General features: G+C 32.7%; 1 protein-coding gene across 2 annotated transcripts; it reads right to left on the bottom strand.

Moving 5' to 3' along the window:
• Positions 1–8003: 8003 nt before the first annotated feature.
• LOC127705578 (uncharacterized) lies at positions 8004–19732 on the bottom strand. 2 transcript variants are annotated; one of them, XM_052209906.1, is made up of 9 exons: positions 19663–19732; positions 18753–18806; positions 17827–17945; positions 16418–16571; positions 14592–14717; positions 13987–14148; positions 12948–13034; positions 11221–11307; positions 8004–9116 (listed from the first exon to the last, which is right to left on the bottom strand). In XM_052209906.1, the coding sequence occupies exons 1-9, from the start codon at positions 19712–19714 to the stop codon at positions 8548–8550; spliced, it is 1410 nt and encodes a 469-aa protein (XP_052065866.1). In that variant the 5' UTR covers positions 19715–19732; the 3' UTR covers positions 8004–8547. The 2 variants fall into 2 exon arrangements, with proteins under 2 accessions (XP_052065866.1, XP_052065867.1); XM_052209907.1 differs by lacking the exons at positions 8004–9116; positions 11221–11307; positions 12948–13034; positions 13987–14148 and having other exon boundaries at positions 14324–14717; positions 19663–19724.
• Positions 19733–20081: the final 349 nt, after the last annotated feature.

Genomic DNA, 20081 nt, shown 5'->3' with positions numbered 1-20081 from the left:
ATATCTTACAAAAAATTAACCTCTTAATAAAAAACATGTTTAAGCAAAATATCTTTTTGGGTAATGGCTTGCAATAACATAGTGTCTTCACAATAAACTATTTTCATATTACCGACTTTTGACTTCGGATTTTAAAATTCCAAAAGCAATAACATCAAACGTATAATTGGTGCAATTTAGGGGGAATGGTTACTGTTTTCCGTTGATTTTGTCATTTGAGAAAAAAACACATAACAGTTAATTTTGATTTTACAATGTTCTTCTTTAATTTGCTCTTCTTGACCTCGTACCAGGATATCCTACCCCGGAGTCAAACGTTGGTAATATGAAAATAGTATATAGGACTCCTTGAGATAAGATAGTTATAACAGTTAAAATATCCAAATGTCAAATTGAGCCTTTTCAGCAATAACAAAAAGCATTTTAAGTTTTTGAAAGTCACTTCCGTATGCAAAAAGGAACCTCATATTATATCAGTTACATTAAGATTTTCAACAAAATAGGACATTTTGAGAGCTCCTATCAACAAAGGTACCTGTAACCAAATATTTCTAAGAGCACTAAGGTACGTTAATGTGTGTTTTTGAAAAGGTTATTCTGTTCCACGGGATAGGCTTTCTGAACAATAGCCTTAATTATTTGTAATTAATTGCTATATTTTAGCTTTGTAAAATGGCCTCATCCTCTCAAAGCTGTTGTGTATGTGACCGCCGACACATCACCAAACCATCCATAGATTGGTGTACGGAATGTGATGAAGGACTATGTAAAGAATGTCAGGATCACCATGGTTTGTCCAAGGGAAGCAGAAACGATACCACTATAGGAATAACGGAATACCAGAATTTACGTAGCGATTTACTAAGGATCACCCAATACTGTAGCGCACATCAAGAACAAATCATTATCTATTGCCGGAAGCACGAACGTCCCTGCTGCAGGAAATGTATTGTGGAAAGGCACAAGGAATGCCGGGATATCAACACTTTAGAAGACGTCATTCAAAAATGTCAAAACCTCTAATGCACGTTGGATGAGAAAAGAAAAGATATTGAAAAGAGCAGAACAACGATCAACAACCATCTTGACAAGTTCAAAAAGATTTTATAAAACAACTTCATGCTGTTGAAGAAAAAGAAAACTAGAAAATTAGTCAGTTGTTGTTAACATTAGAAAAGAAAGAAAAAGAAATATCAGAAAACCTGATAAACATTGCAAACATCAAACAACATGCAACGAACCTTCGGCTGTTTCTTTCAATTAAGCAAATAGAAGAAGTCTGTAGCAAAGATAAATTTCTGAACTCACTAGTCCGAGGCTAGTGTCCGAAGATTCATGTTCTAGAAAATAAAATCAACACTGTTATTCAGAATATCTTGGTCAATATCAAAAGTTGTGGAGAAGTCCACATTGAAACAAAACTATGTGAAATTGTTGTTAGAAGAAAAAAGACCAAACAAGCACAGATAATGGTACCAACTGTTCAATCAAGATCCATTGAAAGTATGAAACTGGAGATAAACAAGACAATACAAAATATAGGAAAATACGTCTGTGGATGTTGCATGCTGCCAGATGGTAGAATGGTGTTTACGTACTACTGTGAATCGGCAGAAAAAGTATTCAGTAATAAAGGATTGATATACTTTGAGGTGATGATGCCGTGCAACCCGTTTGATATAGTGTACATTAGTGAGGACAATACACTGACTGTTACATCTGGTGGTTCAGATAAGCATTGTGTTACCATTATACACTTGGAGAAGATACAAATCAAGAAAACAATTACATTGGATTCGTGTAATTATGGAATAACAATGAAAGATAGTCGACTAATTTATTCTGGTGACGACAAAGGGATAAGAATGATCAATCCGTACGACGAGTCTATAAGTGGCATAGTCAAAGATAAAATGCCGCACTACTGTTACACTGCAGCATTTGGGAATAAGATATATCACTCAAACGTGCTCACAAATGTCGTTACTTGTTATGATCAACAAGGTAAACCGCAATGGTCTTTCCATAATGAAAGCATTCTGAAGTATTCTCATGGCATTGATGTAGATAATGATGGCAATGTGTACGTGGTGGAAACCAACGACATAGAGAAGTATTGACAGCAAGTGATGGTCTTGTTTCTCCTTTTTCACTGTGTTATAATAATTCAAAGAAGCAGTTGCTAGTTGTTAACTACAGTGATGTGGCTCACTTATATAATTTTTTTTGAAAAGTTTATCTCCTGCTTCAGGTTTTCGATAAGTTCTGTACCAGGATTATAATTTAATACGCCAGACGCGCGTTTCGTCTACACAAGACTCATCAGTGACGCTTAGATCAAAATAGTTATAAAGCAAAACAAGTACAAAATTGAAGAGCATTGAGGACCCAAAATTCCAAAAAGTTGTGCCAAATACGGCTAAGGTAATCTATTCCTGGAATAAGAAAATCCTTAGTTTTTCGAAGAATTCAAAGTTTTGTAAGAGGAAATTTATAAAAATGACCATATAATTGATATGCATGTCAACACCGAAGTGCTGACTACTGGGCGGGTGATACCCTCGGGGTCGAAACGTCCACCAGCAGTGGCATCGGCCCAGTGGTGAAAATGGTAATGTATACATTGTGGGGTTTCTGTCGTATAGTGTTGTAGTTATCTCCCCCGATTGACAAAGACATAGAGCAGTATTATCAGCTAGCAATGGGCTTAAAGAATCTACCTCTCTCCGTTATAGTGATGCAACGAAACAGTTATTGGTGGCGAACTGGGAGAATGAGGCTCGTTTGTTTGATTTTTGTTGAAAATGTTATATTTATAACTAATGCCTGTCACTGTATAATTTCGAATACCGTTTTCTTTTTACTATAAAAACTACATATGTGTTGATAAATAAGATGATTGATGTTCCTTTTGAATTTTTATACCAAAACTAACTGTACTTTTGCTGCTTTTCCTCCAGGGTTATCTGTCAGTCTCAAACCAACACCAGTAGAAGACTATAAAGTTTACACAATAAATAAAATCATTATCCAAACATGAAAATTCAAGATTGGTTTTTTAAAGTGATCGATCCGTCAAAAACCACATTATTGATACACTATAATGGAAAGCAAGTCAACTCGTACCTTCGCTAACTCGTGCCATGTCAACTCGTACAAGTACAAGCCAACTTGTACCATTGCGAACTTGTAACACTGCAAACAGTACTATTACAAAGATACAATATACGAATGTTTTATGAATTGTTTTTTTAAATAATTTTATTTTATACAATATTTCATGGTAAGAAAAAATGTTATTGTTATATCAATTTACCTTTTGCAATTTGTAATATTCATTTCACGTCCCTGTGGTTTGAAATTTGATGACGTAGCCAATTTTGCGTTATTGATATGAAACATAACGAGAAACTCTCTTTTACGGTTGATATCAACTCTTTCGCCTTCTTTTATTGCTTTTATGTTTGTAAAAACACCTTTGGACTGGATGTTTCGACAATTTCTAGACCATGAGGCAGAGGTAACAAATATTTTTGAGTGAAAGATTAATGAATATTTTGTTTAGCCTTCTTGGTCTAAAAGACCTTGTGAACTTTTGTTATCACTTGGCGACAGTCGTTGTCGTAAACCTAAAAAAACATTTTTTCTCAGGATCAACTAGGCCAAATATTTCCAAACGTTACCTCATTGTTCCTTATCTAGTTAAACAAAATTATATGCTAAAACAAAAAGGGTAAAATGCTGGTTTTGGCTTTTATCTCAAAAGCTAAAGCAGGAAGAGAAATGATCAACTCGTCAAGGTATATTATCTATGTAGTTTCAAGTAAATTAGGACATCTCATTTTAGAGTTATTGTCCCTGAAATGAAAATGATTTGTAAGTTTTTAGTTATTATCTTGAAAACTGTTATAGAAAATAAGAAAACAAAAAAACAAAAAAACAATTTCCACGGTCAATTTGAAAAGAGGAAGTCCTTGAAAACTGCCAACATCACACGTTATCAACCAACAGAACGAGTGGAAAACAACTATCATATTCCTGACTTGGTACATAAATTGTGGGACGAAAATGGTGGGTCAAATCTGGTTCTATATAGCTAGCTTAACCTCTAGCCTGGACACTTGTTTATAGTCCCGTTATTTTGACAAAATTGGGTGAGTACTCCAAACCTATATAAGGGTTTACAATGACAATAATTAGGACCCAGCATTTAAAACTTTGCAAATATACATCACAGACATACACCTCAACTGATTAAAACAAACATACAGATAAATAAAAAAAGACACCAACAAAAAAGTTGTAGTTGATTGTAAAATGAAACACCGATTAAACATATTTTGTAGTTGATGATATATATTGTATACACTTTCTTGATAAAGAAACAAATTAGTAAAATATTAATACAAGGGTAAAAAAATGGAAACAATACTGTAAAGACGTCTTACCTCCGAATCGCACGTCAAGACCAACCTGCATCAGGAATGCCCAAAGTAAAAAAACCCGATAGCAAAATGCATGAATTCTGATTCACGTCATAAGTCATACGACCAAAATCAAACATAATAGCACGGAGACAATTACAAGGAAATGTGTAGAGAAAATAAAAAGATACACACTTTCAACACCTAGAATCTACCACTCAAGACTTTCACTATTATTTGTAAAGTTGACACTGAATATATATCTATTCCGATGAACTTTTTAAGCAAAAGAACGAGACATTCTTCGACAAGACGCTGGTGTTATTAAAAATTTGTTCTGACACCGATGACGTTTACAAAGTATGAGTAGCAGCTGCAATCGGTAGAAGTTGGTATTATGTTGCTAAAATAAGAAAAATTGATAATTTTGAAATTGAAATCTTCTTGTTTGTCATAAATTCTGATACTCAGATGACTGCCTTTGTCAAATTCGAGGTAAATATCTAGAAATGATGTGTCGGAAGCTGTATCTGTTGTTTTCTTAATCTGAAGTTATTATTATAAGAGGATATATTAATTTGACCCAATCAGAAAAGTTTGGATTGTGAATGGAAAGAACATCATCAACATACCTCTATGTGAAAGAAATGATCTAGCTTATTTGATCTCCTTGTATCTTACTAGTGTATTTGTTCTTCGGTGTAGCATGTTTTATTTCAGGGTTAATTTTAACAAATATGCCGAATTATATCGTAAATCTATATAATTGTGCAGCGTATGGTACTAATTTTTTTGAGTAAAGGATTGTGGATTATTTCTTGAAGACAGGTTTTTAATTTTTTATGTGGTATGGTTGTTTAAAGGGTGGGAAAATCTAAGGTTTTGATAGAATTGATATCAGAGAATGGCTGTGATTTTTTACATTTTTCACCATATTCTTTGAGTCGACATGTGATTAATGCTTCTACGAGAGTTAACTGTGTCACAGTATTTCTATAATCCTCTGTTTTGCTGCGGTCAACCTTTTGTTAATATTTTGACGGACAATTCGTTGAAGAGAAAAGTTTTAAAATATAAAGCAGGTGAGCCGGCAATGTACGGTTGTTTGTTTGTAGCTTTGTGAAGCTCAGGTACACTTACATCTCTGAAACTGACATTATCAAGATGCTTGATTTCTTGATTGACATCATATTTGTTACGTTTGGAGGACGTGTTTTTCAACAGACTGTCGAAATTCCAATGGGAACCAATTGTGCCCCTCTTCTTGCCGACTTGTTTCCTTATTATTAAGAGGCTGACTTCATACAGGAGCTTCTTAGGAAGAGAGATAAGAAGTTAGCAATATCCTTTAACTCTACGTTCCGCTATATAGAGAATGTTCTCTCACTAAATAATACAAAATTTGGTGACTATGTTGAACGAATCTATCCCATCGAACTAGAGATAAAGGATACTACAGATACAGTTAAGTCTGCCTCATATCTTGACTTACATCTAGAAATTGACAATGAGGGTCGGTTGAAAACAAAACTTTACGACAAAAGAGATGATTTCAGCTTCCCAATTGTGAACTTTCCATTTCTATGTAGCAACATTCCAGCAGCGCCTGCATACGGAGTATATATCTCCCAATTGATACGATATTCCCGGGCTTGTGTTTCCTATCATGATTTCCTTGATAGAGGATTGCTGCTCACAAGGAAGCTATTAAACCAAGAGTTCCAAATGGTGAAGTTGAAGTCATCCCTTCGTAAATTTTACGGACGCCATCACGAGTTGGTTGACCGTTATGGAATAACCGTTTCACAGATGATATCGGATATGTTCCTTATGTCGTAACTACAATACCCTTCCCTTTTCACGAATGTGACTTACCGAATTAGACTATTTACCGGATTTGTAATAACATAAGCAACTCGACGGGTGCCACATGTGGAGCAGGATCTGCTTACCCTTCCGGAGCACCTGACATCACCCCAGTTTTGGGTGGGGTTCGTGTTGCTTAGTCTTTAGTTTTCTATGTTGTGTCATCTGTACTATTATTTGTCTGTTTGTATTTTTATGTTTGGCCATGACGTTGTCAGTTTGTTTTCGATCTATGAGTTTGACTGTTCCTCTGGTATCTTTCGTCCCTCTTGTATACAATACAAATAGGGTAAGTCCATTGATTTGTTGCACCTTGAAATATTTAATGAGGCCATTCAGATCTTGTGGTTTGCCAAGATCTCATCCTTATCAACAGGTTTCATTTGAGCATGCGGGATTACTAGAGTGTTCATTTATTCATAATTGTTTGATAAGACACTCGTAGTAATAGGATTTGCAGAGAAGAACAACTTTGGTAGCAGTTTTTCGAAGACAAGGGTGAGTAAAATCAGATTATATGACTAACTAAACCTCTAACTCATATGATAATTGATTATAGTTCCATTATATTGACAAAATAGGGTGAGCAATTCAAATTGACATATCTGGTTAACGTGACAATTCATTGTAATTTGGTTTCAGGGTCAAAGTCTGTGTTAATAAAGGCAACAGTAGTATACCGCTGTTCAATAGTCCATTCAAATCCGGGTAACAAAGTAAAACCGAGGGAACACATCAACTATAAGCATGATAAGAGGAAAACAACGGAACAACAGAAACACTGAACTACAACAAAAGCAAACGCCAACATACACAGAAACGGACAGTCTGATAACAACTGCAACAATCCTGACCTGGTACAGGACATTTTTAGAAAAATAATGGTGGGTTGAACCTGGTTTTATGGCTAGTCAAACTTCCCGCTTATATGGCGATGTTAAAAATACCGCTAAAATAACAATACTACGTGACAGGAGTACAGTAAAAACAAATGCAAGAACACTCAGCACAGAAAAATACATAATTAAATAATATAATAGTACATTACAACATGTAAACCGCAGAATAACAACGGACACCTCCCATGAATTTACGACAGCACACTAGGACACCACTAACGAAACATAAACTGCGCGTCACATGAATGGATGAACGTCACAAAAAGCGACGTTTATTGTAAACATACTTCACAGTCTTACGACTCAACTGACTTAAACAAATTCAAACAAATATACGAAAAAGAAACTAACAAAATTGAATATGTTATAAATGATAGTACATACAGTATACTAAACTAAAATGGCACTTTCCCGATAAAATACAAATAAAGTAAAATATAAATTCAAATAATACAAAAATACAAAAAAAAAATGATACAACTCTATATAAACATCCTGTGTCCGAATCGCACATCGGGACCCAAGTGCACAAGGAACGCCCAAAGCCAAATTCCCGAAAGTTTCGTCAAGAGTCACACCATCAAAAGAAATATAATAGTACAAAGACAACCAAACGGAAAACCGATCTGATGAATTAAGCCCTTTGCAACTGACTTTTACAGTGCATCCTATATTGGAAGGTAATACCAATGTCGAAGGTATAGGGGATGTGAGCGCTCACAAAAATATATATTCCCGACGTATTCTGTATGTGCCTTTCCCAAGGCAGGAGCTTTTATTCATTGGTTTTATTCGGTTGCTGAATCTTTTTCATTTTGTTTAAGCAGAAATCAGACTGTGATTTTTCTCGTTTTGATTGTTTAGAAATTTCTAATGCCGCATGGTCTCGTAATCATATTAGTTTAATTGGCAGCTACACAACATCTTCGTATTTTTGTATTTTACTGGCCTTTTAGTAATTTGGCAGTTCCCATTATTTCAACTGCCTCCTTGTAATTAAAGGTGTATGTTCAAATTTGAAAATATAATAATCATAAAAAGATAAACTATCTGAATACATGTAAGAATTTATCGGTAAATATCCGAAAATATTCTCCAGTAAAATCAAGGAAACTGGTCAGAATATTGCCGCTGAAATTTGTCTTTTTATGCTCCAACAAATGACACTTGATACTTTTATAGAGATAAACATGCACGTATGGTACTGACTAGTTTATTATTGGGACGAAAGACTTCTGAAACACATGTAATTTAATTGATAATTTAAAAACAAATATATTACACTACGTTTATTGGCGACAGTTGCTTGTACTGCTAGTATTGGTTTTATAATTAAACGAAGCTTTTTGAAGCACACTTCACGTATTGTTAGGAACATTCACTAGTTCTAAATTATTAACAGCATGAGGTTCTTTGTAATAAGATTTCGGTATTGTTGTCACTTCTGTATGTTTATGTTGCAGTTGTTGGAAAGGATGGGCATATCCTGAAGCTCCTTTTGAATGTTTCGATACAGAATACGTACCACTGCTCTTATGAGAGTCAATTTTTGTACAATACGAATGTGTCTCCTTTCTGTCAATAAATGTTGTGTATGGATGAAGATACCCCGAATTTTGAGTTCTTGAAGACGACACTCCGGAACCAGATGTGAGACTTCTATTATTTTCTTCTCTTTTTCGTGAATTTGGCATTTGAATGATGTCGTCACAGATGACGCTATCATTGATACTTTCATATGAGCTACCTATCCTGATTATTTCTTCTTCGTTGTTTTGACTGTCATTTTGTTCTGCTATCTTGTTATTTTGAAGCTTTTTTGCTTTACATTTGCGACAGCATAGGAATATAGAGACAGCAGATATATTCAATATAAGTAATCCACCGATTCCAACTGTATACACATAAATTTCTCGTTCAGAAAGACCTGTACAGTATAAATACAATTTCAAATGGATTTTTATATCATATTGCATTTATTAATATCAGGGGATTTCATTTTCCATTATGCAGTAAAAAGTAAAATCACAAATATACTGAACTACGAGTAGAAAATGGTGGATTGAACCTGGTTTTAAAGCTAGCTAAACCTCTCACTTGTATGACAGTCGCATCAAATTCCATTATATTGACAATAATGCGTAAACAAAACAAACAGACGCAAAAGGTAAAAATGTCAAAAATAGGGGTACAGCAGTCAAAATTGTGTTATCATCTTAATCACTATAAAAACAAACAAATATAACGAAGAAGCACAAAAAGAATACATCAAATTTAACATCCTCATTTTGCTTTTTTATATACGAATTTATTTATCTATGTAAAATCCACCCATAAAGGATGGAAGGTTTTAAGTAATGGCGTAAACTCGCGCGTTCGAAATTCGCACAGGTAGACATAAAATAATTTTGTGGTTCAAAGTATGACGGGATACATAAGTACAGTCACGTCAAATGTGTATCACAAAAAAATATGCTTTGTATGCACAGAAGTGTTTCCAGATTAACCATAAACTTATATTTACGAATATTGTTTTTGTATTTTTGGGATTATCATTGCCATGCTTGAAGGTTTCTTTCTTTTATATGGTTGCTTGCTAATGATTGTTTTAAATTTTTTTTCAAAAATCTTGTTGATCCTAAAAGTACGATCAGTGTAGTTTGTGATTTTCATACATCGATGTATAAGTTACAATATCTAAACACTTCAGGTTCTGGTAAAATGTGCCCAAAAATATATTTGATGTGAATAATACTTTCTTACAAGGGGAAATCAAATCTCAGAAGAAAAAAAAAACCAAAAGAGAGTTCAATTCTTTCAAAAAAATGTTGATAAAAAGGCGGAAGATACCAAAAAGGACAATCAAAAGTCCACGAGAAACCGAAAAAATAGGAAATAACAGTCTACCATGCAATACATTGAAACTATTGACTGAGCACCTCGAATCTCAAGAAAATCTGGTGAGATACCATATTGTCCGGAATGGTAGGAAGATCTTGTTTCAACTTAGGTACATGTCGTGTTGCTAATGTTAAGTTCAAATTCCGTGATATGTCTTATTTTGGTGACGTCACAACCAGAACAAAGAGAAAAGATGTGTGTTAACGACAATTGGAAGATACTCATGGTTATTTGTGACAGATATTCCATAACTGTCTACCAACTAATGATTGTTTGCTCACACTTTCGAAGGAATGACTTCAACTTTATTATATTGATAAATGAATATAAGTATTTATGACTTCATAAATATTTTGAAGTTGACATTTTGGATCTTAAATGGCCCTTATACCGTTATACACAAGTTTCACAAAGGTTTTGGCAAACTTATATATTAGCAGCAGCCTCTTTTCTTTGTTGACTTAGTCGAAAGGTAAGCATACAATAATACTCAAATAATTCAGATGCATGTTTTGTGATAAATTAATTCTAATGTCTATTTTGGATTAATAGAGATCATGAAGTAGCTTGCCATTGTTTTTGCTTTAATATTTTTTATCAAAGCGAGTAATGATGACATATCAAGTATGATATATGCAATAAGTCACATTAGTGTGCCGACAACTATATAATGGAACAGAAAAGACAAGGAATACAAATTTACGACACATAATGCGTGTGGTCATTATTGTATCTATATAGTTCGATCGAAAAAGTTATCTCTTGGCAAACACCAAAGTAAGCAAGTACATAGTTGCATCAAATTACGAGATGTAGGAAACGAATTGTCCACCAAACTGTCTCAAACTTTCATGTTTCATACGATCATACATACTGTGGATACATTATTATTTCTGATACACCAATTTTCATGGATTTCGTAGGTACAGGTGAACCAAGAGTTTGAATATTCAACAAGGAACCAACTGTAAAGGCTGGTATGTAGATTTTGGCAAAATCACGAAACTAAATATCCAGAAAATACAAATGTTCCTCAATCCACGAAAACTAGTACCCATCAAAAATTGAATGAATATACCATAGCATGAGTATATTGAATGTCTTCATATCGTATAGATACATATTCGTACCTTGTTTTACGTTGCATGTTATTTGATTAACCTCTGTCTGAATATCATCTTCATTTGTAATTCTTAAAATGCCCGGCGCTGTTTTTCCTGAAAATAGGAAAGCGTATTGTAACCACTTGCATTACTTAAATTTATGCCATAACATGCACCTATAACCCTTTTGTATTTCTCGGCAATTTTGAATGAGAGTTGATACGTCTGGACTAGTTGGTAACTATGGATCTTGTCTTTTATATGTAAAGGACTTGGTATTCGTTGATCTTTGATACAAATTGGTCTCATCGGCAACCATAATAGTTTGATAATTGCATATTTTGAATACATACATTGTGTGGTCCGTTTAATTGTCTTCAATATTTAACAGAGATTGCAGAAAATACAAAAATTCCTGACCTATGACAGTAACTTATTGCTTTATCATGGGAATATAACCCGGTACAAATGTATGATGATCAAATTTTATTTAGCCGTAAACAATATGTAACCAAGTAAATTTGTATCGTGCTGGTGGGCCCGCGGGTAGAAAATGTCACTAAAAGTTGATATATAATCTGCAATATCTGTAGTCGAATAACACATTGAAATGTTTGACCTGTAAAATAAACTCATGAACAGAAGGCATATTCTATGGGCCATTGCATTGGAAAGTAAGTAAAAAACAAATATCCTACTTGTTTTTATAAAATGTCAGTCTGTAAGATATCAGTATTACTGTTTTTAGTTCTGTCGTACATGTATATATTTGTTTCAGGCTATCAAATTATTAAAGGAAACGCTTTAAAACCTATCTGCAAAGATTTGTTTTCTCGAGATTTTGTCGTTAATATTCGAATATGTGAAATATCCTTACTCAAAAGAAAATATTTGTAAGATAAAGGAAAAGGTCCAATCTTCTCGATTTGTTTAGTATTTAAGTATGATGGCAAATATTTGATTGTATCTGCTTAAATTATTAAGCACTCTAACAGAATCGGGATGATTTGGAGCTTAACACAATAGAATATGCACCTCTTTTTAATGGAGACCGCTTATTGACTTCTTCATGTCCTTTCATTTGGTTTTTTTAATCGTTGGATTGCTGTTTTATTGACACATATCCCATGTCTTATACTATTCTTTATCAAACAATGCTCTAACTCAAAATTTACGTGTACTGTGTAACAGAGACTTTTTAATACTTTTTCACGTTTTTTATCGAGAGCATGGTGAGTATCAGCATATGATCAGTAAATACAATTTGACTCGTGTTTCTTCCGATGATATATGTTATACTCACTAGCCTTTACGAATGTTTGCTCCTCTTGTTTTAGAGTTTTTGCCAGATTTTCGGAATCCTCTGGTTTTATCCATGTATTGCCATTCATAATGTTTGCCCACTAACCTCTATATTTCTTTTCATAATTTTATTACATATAGTTTAAAAAGCCATATTTGAAAATTTTATGAAATCCTTGTTATATTTTCATAGTTTTTGAAATTAAAAAAGGTGTTAATGGTAGATGTATGAAAAATCTAGAGATAACTATTTCCCGCCAAATTTTCAATGGCTTATATCTCGAAAACAAGCACACGGACCCTCCATTTTTTTCTGCTTTTTTAGTTCCTTTTTCTATACTATCATTTTAGAAGTCTTTTAAATAGCTTGTTATTTTGAAACAGAGGAGCTAACAAAATGAATGTTTCTATGTTTTAATTTATGTTTTATAATGAATTTTCCATATGCATACTTTTGTGTATATGGAATGTATTATGAGTAACCTCTGTCTGAATATCGTCTTCGATTGTTATTCCAAATATACCAGGAGTTGTACTTTCTGAAATGAGGTAAACGTATTATATGTATTCTGATTACTTGTATTACCTATATAGAATGCTCTTAGGCGACAAGAGTCTAGAAAATTTAACTTAAACTTAATTTCATGCTGACAATTTCTACTTTCTAAAATACATACACTTACGCAATTCTTCACTTAGGATATAAGATTACACACAAACTGGCATATTTCAATCTTTTTCTAGTACTCTATTGTGGGTGAAATAATGATCAGCATACGTTAGAACATCAAAAAAGTGAGTGATTCTTTCAGCAAAATATACGTTTTTAAAAAGAGGCGAAGGATACCAAAGGAACATTCAAACCCATAAGTCGAAAATAAACTGACAGCGCAAAGGCTAAAAAAGGAAAAATGACAAACAAACAACAGTACACCAAACACAACATTCTAATTCGGTAGGAAACATTCGGGTAAATGTGGACGGGATTGCAGTTACGACTATTTGAACATATCTGTTGTCATCTTTGAAACGGATATTCCACAACGGTCTACCAACTCGTGATGGCGTCTGTAAAATTTACGAAGTGACGATTTCAACTTGGAATTCTTGGTTTAATAGCTTCCTTGTGAGCCTCAAACCTTTATCAAGGAAATCATGATAGGAACGTTCCACATAGTAATTAGTTTTAAAAAAGTCAAGAATGACCCTGTGATAAAACTCATGCATTTACTAGTAATTGCATTTTTTTTTATTTTATTGAATGAGTCATCAAGAATTCCTTCTGTACTTTTTATCAGAATATTTTCCCTTCCATTAAAATCAAGTACGAAGTTGAAAAGCATTGAAGACCAAAAAGTATAAAAAAAATTGCGACATTTAGCTGAAGCAAACTGCATGTAATCCTGGTGTTGAAAATACTTAGTATTTTGATCAATTACTTTTGTTTTTCTTCTAAACAGTGAATTGGAATTTCAAAATAGATGCACATACCGTGACGGTAGATACGTTGTCTGAATGTGCCGACCCAATAAGAGACGTTGTCTCCTGACTTCGGAGGTAAACTGTCGGAGAGGTTCATTAATTTACTTTGCAAGTTTTCACAATAATGCTTTGCCATTGTGAACGTCAATTTGTCTTCAATAGGTTTAATATCTGTAACGACAAGTGGAAATTTAGGGAAATATTTTTGGTTCAAAACACTATCGTACAAAGAGAAAAAATTAATAAAATTCTATTTGAAATTGTAAAATAAACATGAACAAGAGTTTAAAGGTGGCACATTTGAGCAATTATCAAAAAAAGGTTAATGCACAAAAAATGTATGATTTAATATGATAACAATTATGAACGAAACCAAACATAAAATGAAAAATGCACCAACCAAATAGAAATATGGTAATTTCAAACATGTTTCGACAAAAATTTACAATGACAAAAATTATCCCTGTTGTGTCCGTAAATGGACATTTACCCTTATATTCTATGATATGATTAACAGTCAAATGTATTTTTAAGACAAGATCACAATGGAGTTAGAACTAAGTTAAACGGGTACGACCGTAGCTTTTTTTTGAACTGTATTAGTTAATACAAACTATGTCCACTGCATATAAACGAAACAGGCTGTTCACATGCCATTTGTTTAATGCTTATAATATGCTTTTCATCTCTAATGACAGTCAGACAGTCGAAGTTCTGGTCTTTGACATTGGCAGGCAAACCTTCAAAATATAAAAACTTTTATAAAATTGTACTTAGTACTTACATTGTTCGTACTTGTCTATTGAAGAGAGTATTTTCATATTTACCGAGACAGCAGCATTTTCGATCGAATGTATCAGGATATTGTGATGGCATTGTTATTGACAAATATCATTTCAAAACAAAAAGTCGTTCGCAGTCTTGTATCATTAAAATTGCTTACTATGGATTTATTTATTTTCGTGGGTACCAATTTCACGGTTTCAGGAAACATTGTATTTTTGTTGATATTTGATTTCGTGGTTTTTTTCAAAGTATTCATACAAGCCTATAGAAAATGAATACGTCGTTGAACATTAAAATTAGTGGTTTTATATATCCACGAAAAAAAGGGAATCCACATTAACAGCCATTTAAGATTTACAAATATAAGAATTTACTAAATCATCCCATTATCCAAGCATGACTGAATTGAATTGAGTACAAAAAGGTTTTATCTGGTATGTGCTTTCATAGCAAATTGAAACATGAATATAAATTTTGATTCAAAAGAAAAATGGAATCCATTTTTTCATAATATAGCAATATATTCGTATATATCACTTCTATCAAAACATAAGTTTGCGGAGATTTTTTGGAAATGAATATGACTGTAAGGGCAATGAGCTATTCCATAATTTGCTTATAAATCAAACGTTTTGTGTGCCTAACACGTGTTTCAAAAAGTTTTAGAAGCCAAAAATTTCAAATATTGGAAAGCATTAAAAACCAACGGCTTAAATAAAACAACCAAAAATAGTCGGTGACAATTTTGCCTAAGAACCTAACATTTCCGAACAAGTTTGATCATTGTGAATAGTGTATATACGAATACAAGTTGTGCGAACTGTCGTTTGAAATGATGACAGCATATATTTGATACAATTAACGTCCAGAGGAAAATATTTAATGAACATTTTGGACGGAAAAAAATAACAAAACTTACACAGAATTAATGTTCTGCAAAGACAAAGACAAATGTTGGTTGCTCCTGGAAAATCAGGTAAGTTGGATATTGGCTGATAAATGCATTGCATTTGGTCATTTACAGACACGTCAATGTGGTGGTTTTTTTAACGTGTGGAGGTTGTAATATCTCATTACACGAAACACCGGATTTACTGCATCTTTTTAGCATGGATTTTACTCCTTGATGAGATAAGTTCAGGTGACCAACACTTGAAAATATATTTCAGTGTTAAACGATCATGTTAATCTTAACATCTGAAAAGTCTGAACAATAAATGATTAGGTTATATTCAGTGTTTCAATCAATTTTCAGACTTATCCACTGCGGTAAATTCAGTTCTGTTCAGATAATTTGCTGGCAGTCAATCCAATACTGTTCAGTAGCTTTTCAAACAATTCAGTATATTGTTGATGTGTATAGGTAAATAACAATGATTAAACAGTCTCAACATAGACTTAACAGATCTTAATTGTTTGCAAGCAAAATTTCTTCATGTTCTTAACAGTACTAAATTTACCGCAGTGGATAAGATTGGAAATTGACGGAAAGACTGAATATGGCCGTGTCAGATCTAAATTTGTTTACTATTGCATATCTATATACCCTTTTTCATCCCTTATCATAAATGTAGTCATAAGTTATGAACGATATAATACATCAACAACAGAGAATTATATAAATGCGGGGAATATTTTTTCTTAAAATGGTTACCTTGTTCTCGCTTGTATACATTGGCATATTGCATATCAATAGATCCACAGTACATGCTATCTGCGTAGTCCGGACACTTTCTATGACATCTGTTCAACATGTTTTCCCTCAAGTTCTTAAACATTCCTTCATCGAAACAGAAACATTTGTGTTCCTAAAAGAAGAACATATATACAACAAAAGAAAATGTTAAATATGGTGTGACAACTACCAATGTGAATCTAACGGAAGAGGATATTAGCTATATATCAGCATACTGCCTTCAACAAAATCCCGTCTATAATCATCGTTTTACTCATTAAACATGCATTGTTTTGAAAACAGGAAACAACAATGGACGTTTAGCTCAATAACAAACCTTTTAAGGCAGTCCTTAAACCGACATATACCTAAAATACAAAAAAATAGTTTTAAAACGGAAATTGTATGGACATATATCATGTAATAATACTACACGGACGAAAAATGAGGACGAACAAACTTATTTTTAATTGATGTAAAATAAGTAATTTCCCTCTGGTGCTTAGTTATCTGAATTAATACGCCTGATCTGTAAGACGCCCGATAAACGCATTTTACAGATGTCTACCATGTTTACCATGCTCGAAGCGTAATGTATGAAAATTGCAAGCCGATAAAAATATTCCGTTAATTAAAAATAATAAAATGAATCGGATTAAATTAACTGATTAATCATGTTTCGGTTTCTATGCGTCATCAGGTAAGCTAAATGTATAATTTGAATGTATTTATACATAAAACGGCCGTTTTTGTTTAAAAGTTTTTAAAACACTGAACAATAAATGTTGAAGGCTGGTTTATCATTCGGTCAACTTTTATTCTTTTCAACCGTGGTAATTTTAGAACTGACTTTACTACCTTTTTGCTAAACAATTAGGATACAATTAGTCAAAAGTAAACCATAATGTCTGAAAAGCCACTGAACAGTGCTAGATTAACTACAAGCAATGTGTCTGAACAGTTTTTGATTTACTACCGGAAAATATCTGAAAAATAATGTTAACTCTAGGCAAGACTAAACATTTTAAAGTTCAAAGTTTTTCGATGATGTTCATATCAAAATGGTTAAAGACTGAGTATTTACTTGTGTATGGTTCACTTGTTTTAGAGTTAACGATTTGATTAAGCATATGTTGTTATTTCTTTTAATTTTATTGTTTACTATAAAATAAATTTACAGAATGATGTGGTGTTTATATATTAGCGTCTCGTATTATGATATAATTTTCTGTGTCATGTTTACAAATAGTGAAGAAAATATTCAAGCATCTGTGAACGTAAATATAGAGTGTTTTTTTACAGAAAGTGAATAGTTTGTATTGATCGATCAAAAACCTTGAAACTAATAATTACTACTTTCCCACAACGTTTTCGGAACAAATACTTACCAGCATAGCGAAGAAATTCCATTTCATACAATGTCTTGAACATGTTTTAGGTTGGTTGTTGGTTAGTCTTGTCAGTTGGACCTTTTTGAAATCTGTCAATTCGATTACTCCGAAACAACCTAAAATGAAAATAGTAAATTAAGATAAAGCTACAATTACTGTTAACAGGATGCCTTTTTATATTGATTGACGACGATTTGGATGTTGCTACGTTGGAATTATCATTTTTTTTTACATGATTATATTTCTCATCTCGAAACTCATTTTGTTCCTTTGTATTCGATAGTGTATGACTTCATACATTTGTAGATATTTCTATTCAAATTTGTTTAATATAAGGGTCTGCACACAACTGTTGTTTGGCGTCATAATGTAATATGTTATGTGTTGAAAGGAACCTGTCAACGAATAAACGACTAAAAATTTGTTCATATATTTTTTTTCTAATTGCTCTGCATTTAAAAAGCAGTTATTCTGGTTAATGAGAAATAAGGCTTTCTTTATCATTCAAAGTTATATACATATCCAAGACAAAATAGGATGGTATATTTAGATGAAACTATATTTCTGTTAAAACAGACATGAATTTAAATTTGGATTTGGATAAAGTTTATCGCCTTCAAATCAAGTGCTGCAAATGATTCACGTAAACACCACCTTTCGAATACACTTGGCACGTGCACGAGTTCTGTCTTGACAGGTCAGTGATCTCTTAATATTAATTACTTATACCACTCAATCATCGAGGCCATTGATTCAATAAACAGGGAATAATACAAGTTATTACAATGGTGCATATAAAGCTACGATTATATAGAAAATTATTAACTACGATAACATTGTATGCTCATTTTGCAATGTCCTTTGTACCGAAGTAATTCATGGTAATAAATGAAACATAACAGACAAAGGTATTATATATTTACCTAAATGAGTCATCCATTTTGTTTTTATGAAATGTAAATCTTGTTTCGCCAAAACTGAAAGAATAATATTTTGCTATCAAATTTAAGTTAAAAATTACATATTTGATTTAAAACTGTGAAAAAACTGCGTTTATTGTGTAACCTTTGCAGGTTTATTCAGTCCACGTCTACTTATTTGTCTTTTTCGAAACAAACTAATGAATTACTAATCATCAGGACCAATCAGCCCCACCAAAAAATGTAGGCCGCGAAGCGGAAGAAGTACATAAGAACCTTAAAAATCGAAAAAAAGAAATTGATGGGTGGTCAATTGTTTTAATCCAATTCAGGCAAATCAACACAATCATAAAAATTGTTAAACATTTCTGTTTTGTAATGCCATCTTTAATGTTGTCAGTTTGTGATTACGAATGACACAAGATAAAGAATGATGCATCACGAAACGTTAAACACTTTTGAAAATATCAGCACGAAGAACAAAAAGACATGCTAACATTCTTAGACTTTTTAGGAATAAGAGATTCAATATTTTTCAATATTGTAGCGTAAAGTTGCCACTATAACAGCACATAATTTTTATTAGCTAGGTATTGTTGCATGTATTTTTAGTTCTACCAAATGAAAGTAGCATACAGTTCAACTTTTTATCAATAATTGAGTGACTATATGCCTTACATCAATATTGAGTGCTCTCAACAGCAGTACTAAACAAATCCGTATGATGACTTGGATAAAGGTGCTCATTTCCCCCTAAAGCAACAATCTCTATCATGTCTATAGTGAATAAGAACTCGTGATAATTCAAATGTATTGTTTTAACTGATCATTAATTTCTTTCTTTAATAGAACATTGTCGATAAGTTAAATTAATGCTTTTTTTTCTTAATGTATTCAACGAGTATATACTTACTAAACATATTGATAAACATGATAACAGATGTGAAGAGTGTTGAATTAGCCATTGACACATTATGGTACCAACAAACATATTTCCTATCATTATATTAATATCATGAATAGGTTAAACAGGAAATAATCATATCATTGTCATTGGTGTTTCCAGGAAGAACTTAATTTACAAAAAAAAAAATATTTTTCGAAAGCTATATTTATTCAGTTAAATATTGTTTAACATGATGACCGACATTTTTAGTGACATCATTCAATTTAACGTTATTTTTTTTTTATTAATTGAAGGAACATTTCAAAAAAAGTTAATACACGTAATAACGAGCTGGATTCATGAACAAGCAACTAGAGCTCATGTTTATTTTCTCTTTGACATGTTAAATATAACTACATGTATCTAAAGATAAATCCTTACTTCGT

Source organism: Mytilus californianus, unplaced genomic scaffold, assembly GCF_021869535.1.
Source record: "Mytilus californianus isolate M0D057914Y unplaced genomic scaffold, xbMytCali1.0.p SCAF_6, whole genome shotgun sequence".
Classification (NCBI taxonomy): Eukaryota; Metazoa; Mollusca; class Bivalvia; order Mytilida; family Mytilidae; genus Mytilus; species Mytilus californianus.
The sequence above is the reverse complement of the archived record's forward strand: the minus strand, read 5'-3'. Positions and strand labels throughout refer to the sequence as shown.